The following is a 4,883-nucleotide window of genomic DNA, read 5'->3' as shown; positions in this document are numbered from 1 at the left end:
CGTTCTGTCCTTCAGTAGTTTTGTGATTTTTGAAACTATTTCTACACTAGAATAATTTCTACTAATATTAACATTATTTTATTATGATATTGTCAATAAGAAGTATCTTAAAATTATATTTTCTAACTCATTATTGCTTAAGTATAAGAACAAATAATATTAATATAAATAATATTAGTTATTTTCAATATTGGTTTATATCAAGTATTATCTCTAGAGGTTTCCTTTAAAATTCTTGTTAATCCCCATAGAAGCATTTTAAGCAATTATGTTTTTTTGTGAATTTTACCCTTTTATTCTTTTCTTTCCAATTCTAATATATTTAAAAAAAAATCCAGTGTTACTTCACATTTAAGAAAACACATCAGGGGGCTAGGTGGTAGTGCACTCAGGTAAGCAAACATAGTACAAAGCAGACCTTCACAAAGATCCCAGTTCGAGCCCCCAGATCCCCACCTGCAGGCGATCACTTCACAAATGGTGAAACAGGTCTTCAGGTGTCAACCTTTCTCTTTTCCTCTCTATTTCTCTCTGTCATATCCAATAAAAATGGAAAAAATAGTCTCCAGGAGCAGTGGATTCATAGTGCCAGCACCAAGCCCTAGTGATAACTCCGGAGGCAAAAAAAAAAAAAAAAAGGAAGGAAGGAAGGAAAAAAGGAAAGAAGGAGGAAAGAAAGAAAACACTTAAAATGTTTCATGCAGAAGACTCAAATTTTCTTCATGCAGACCTGTGGCCATACTTCCTGTAACAAAGGGAAATCAACACACCATGCCTCAGCCTGTGGGGCCTTATTTGTGACTGAACCCCCAGGGAGGCCATGACAGTAGGAGGTATGACATAAAACTACTGCTCTACTTTTCTGTTGTTATTGTTGTTTGTTTTCTTCTCGTACCCATATTTTCCAGTTCTTTCAGTTGGTCAACATATGTTTTATAATTTTAAAAATGTATTTAGAATTTCAATGTGCTAACTAAAATGAGATATATCAGTTTTAACTCAGGCCGCCATATTGCTAAGAACCTCACCTCTAGAAAATTACACTTCCAGTCACAGAACTAATCATCATCTCTGAGACCTTTAGCTTTTCTCTACCCTCTCAATCCTTAGATACTATGTGATGGTTAAGAATAGGCATTATTTCAAAAGAGAAAGGCAAATTCCACTAGGTACAGAGATGGACAAGTAAGTCATACAAGGGGACAAAGAAATTATACCTGCATCCCCTGTGCCTGGTATACAATCCACATATGCACCATAAGAGACAATAAAAAGTGATAATGTCATTAATTACACATTTAATTAATTTTCAAGTAGATATCTCTTTAGAAAACTTAGTGAATTATGCAAAATCATGCAAAAGATTTTCACACCTAAGGCTCTGAGGTCCTAGGTTCAATCCTCAGCACCACCATAATCCAGAGCTGAGCAGTGTTATGGCCCTTCTCTTTCTGTATCTTTCTGTATCTCTCTCACTAAAATAAAGGAATATAATCTTTAAAAAATAAAAATAAAGTTAGTATGTGATTCAGGCTTCTCCATTATGTAAGAATCCGGAGAGCAAAGACAATATTTCATACGATGAATACACTTTAAAAAAAAAGAATTTTCACGGGGTCGGGTGGTAGTGCAGCGGGTTAAGAACACATGGCGCGAAGCACAAGGACCCGCATAAGGATCCCGGTTCCAGCCCCCGGCTCCCACCTGCAGGGGAGTCGCTTCACAGGCGGTAAAACAGGTCTGCAGGTGTCTCTCTTTCTCTCCCCCTCTCTGTCTTCCCCTCCTCTCTCCATTTCTCTCTGTCCTATCCAACAACTACGACATAAACAACAACAATAACTACTACAACAACAAGGGGAACAAAAGGGAAAATGAATTTAAAAATTAAAAAAAAAGAATTGTCACATATTTGTGGTTTCTCCCATAAGCCTAACAAAGTAGCTAGCAGATGCAACAACAAAAAAAGTATTCACTTATTTACTTACTCTTAATTTATTTTTAATGTCACCAGAGTTATCACTGGGGTTTGGTGCCAGCACTACAAAATCCACCACTCCCAGTGGCAATTTTTCCTCTTTCTTTCTTTCTTTCTCTCTTTTTCTTTCTTTCTTCCTTCCTTCCTTCCTCCCTTCCTTTCTTTCTTCCTCTTTCTTTCTTCCTTCTTTCCTTTCTTTCTTTCCTTCCTTTCTTCCTCTTTCTCTTTCTTTTTTTCCTTCCTTCTTTTTCTCTCTCTCCTATTGTGTACTTGATAGCACAGAGAGAAATTGAGAGGGGAGAGAAAATAGGGAGGGGGAAAGAAAGATAGATGCCAACACAACTGCTTCACTGCTCTGAAGTGCCCCCTGAAGTTGGGGAGAAGGGGCTCGAAGCCCGGTCCTTGCACATAATATGTTTTGCTCTCAACCAGGTGTGCCACAGCCCACACCAAATAAGCATTTATTAACTGACTAAATTCTAAGTGTTCGAATTATGGTTCTGGGATAGAGGAGGATGGATACCTCTAGCTGCCAGATTGTTCACGTCTTCAACTTGAGTCTTGTCTCTAGAATTGTCAGTCCAAATGTTCAAGAATACCTCCCTCCCAAAATAAAAATAAAAATGTTGGCTATCTCTGGGTTAATGAAACTAAGTTTAATTAATAGACATAGCCAGTAACTTCAGCTAAAACTGGTGCATTGGGAAGACCATTACACACAGTAACTTCACTAATATTTCTGAATTACTCTCGTCCCTTTCTTATTAAAGAAGCCATGAGGAAAGAAAATCAATCCTCAATCCTGGATTTTGTCCTCCTGGGAGTTACCGGTCAGCGGGAACAGGAAGACATCTTCTTTATCCTCTTCCTGTTCATCTACCCCACCACACTGATTGGAAACCTGCTCATCATCTTGGCCATTCGCTTTGACACTCGACTTCACAACCCCATGTATTTTTTTCTCGCTAACCTCTCTTTAGTGGACATTTTCTTCTCCTCTGTTACAATCCCTAAGATGCTAGCTAACCACTTCTTGGGAAGCAAAGCTATATCCTTTGGAGGATGCCTGGCACAGATGTACTTCATGATTGCCTTGGGTAACACAGACAGCTATATCTTGGCTGCAATGGCCTATGATCGTGCTGTGGCCATCAGTCGCCCACTTCACTACACAACAATTATGAGTCCACGGGCTTGTGTTCTGCTAGTTGTTGGCTCTTGGGTAATTGGAAACTCCAATGCCTTCCCACACACTCTGCTTACAGCTCGTCTCTCTTTCTGTAGTAACCGGGAAGTAGCCAACTTCTACTGTGATATTACCCCTTTGCTCAAGCTCTCCTGTTCTGACATCCAGTTTAATGTGAAGATGATGTACCTAGGGGTTGGTGTTTTCTCTGTGCCCTTGCTGTGCATCATCATCTCCTACATCCGGGTCTTTTCCACAGTCTTAAAAGTTCCATCCACCAACGGTGTACTCAAAGCCTTCTCCACCTGTGGTTCCCACCTCACGGTTGTGTCTCTGTACTATGGGACAGTTATGGGCATGTATTTCCGCCCCCTCACTAGTTACAGCCTAAAGGATGCTGTGATAACTGTGATGTACATGGCAGTGACCCCAATGTTAAATCCCTTCATCTACAGTCTGAGAAATCGGGACATGAAGGCTGCCCTGCGAAAACTCTTTACCAAGAGAATTTCCTCATAACCAATGTGAGGTCATACACTAAAGACTGCAGTCATCAATTAGCATGCGCTTGAAAATCCACCCTCAATGTCCTCTCCCTCAAAAAAGATGTCTTTGATGTTTTCAGCTAGAAGTTAGTCTTCTCTAAAATCTTATGGCAGGACTGGTAAGACAGCATAATGGTTATACAAAAAGACATACAAACTTGAGGTTCCAAAGTCCTAGATTCAATTACTGAGCAGTATTCTGGCAAAATTTAAAAAAATAAATAAAATAAAATAATTAACTAAAAAACACAAAGAAAACAAAAATCTTAAAGCAATATACAATATATTTTACTGAAATTATCACTTGTGCGTAATGTTCTTTTGAAACTATGGCATCTCAGAAATATTTTGTTAATGCTTCAACTATCAATATCAAGGAAAAGGGTGGAACTCTTCTGTATATACATATTAGGGTTATTGTGTCTCACTACTGTCAAGGGTATAAAAACCACAATGATTCATAATTTGAAGGTGACAAGTCACTATTCTAATATCAATTCTTACTCAACTACTATATCTGAAATCATCTTTATTATACTTACAAATATTTTGGTGTTAGATATTGTCTTAACACATTACTACTTTTTATAAACAAGATTATATAAAATGTAACCAATAATTCTTAGTGGAAAGTGGGATGAACGAATAAAACTATCAGTCTCTATACTGTAATGTGACAATAATTGGATATAATCAGACTAGACATTGTTTATCCTGCCCTTTAAATCTTTAAAGAAAATCACCCAGCTAGTTTTGCTCTTGCTGTATTTCTGATTAAACTAGACTGCATTTTTAAGAGTTCAAGATTCTCCTTAAAATCTTGCTAAAATGACACTCATCAATAGAGTGAATACATTTTAAGTAAATTATTTAAAGTGTTGATTAGTTAAGTAGAACACAGAATAAAGCTATAGTGACAAAAAATGTTGAGTGCCAAATAGTAAATGAAGAAAAAGAGCAGTATTGAAAATGATGTGACCGTGTTTCCCAGTATGGCTTAAGGAAGGTGATTCTTCGATTCCAGAAGAACAGAAAGTTTATTCTGAAGTAATATTCTCCAAATGAAGTAGGTACTCCTGAAAGTCCCTACATACTCAGGAACTCCACTAATGAAGATACGATTCTATTCATGAGAATATTATGACTTTTTCAAAATAATAGTAGCATATAAATGATT

General features: G+C 37.4%; 1 protein-coding gene across 1 annotated transcript; it reads left to right on the top strand.

Annotated features, from left to right (window-relative positions):
- Nucleotides 1-2,750: 2,750 nt before the first annotated feature.
- LOC103113330 (olfactory receptor 1A1) lies at nt 2,751-4,068 on the top strand. The gene has a single exon (XM_060202453.1). The coding sequence runs from the start codon at nt 2,751-2,753 to the stop codon at nt 3,678-3,680; it is 930 nt and encodes a 309-aa protein (XP_060058436.1). The 3' UTR covers nt 3,681-4,068.
- The last annotated feature ends 815 nt before the right edge of the window (nt 4,069-4,883 follow it).

Source organism: Erinaceus europaeus, chromosome 12 (assembly GCF_950295315.1).
Source record: "Erinaceus europaeus chromosome 12, mEriEur2.1, whole genome shotgun sequence".
NCBI lineage: Eukaryota > Metazoa > Chordata > Mammalia > Eulipotyphla > Erinaceidae > Erinaceus > Erinaceus europaeus.
This window is presented reverse-complemented; position numbering and strand designations above follow the sequence as displayed.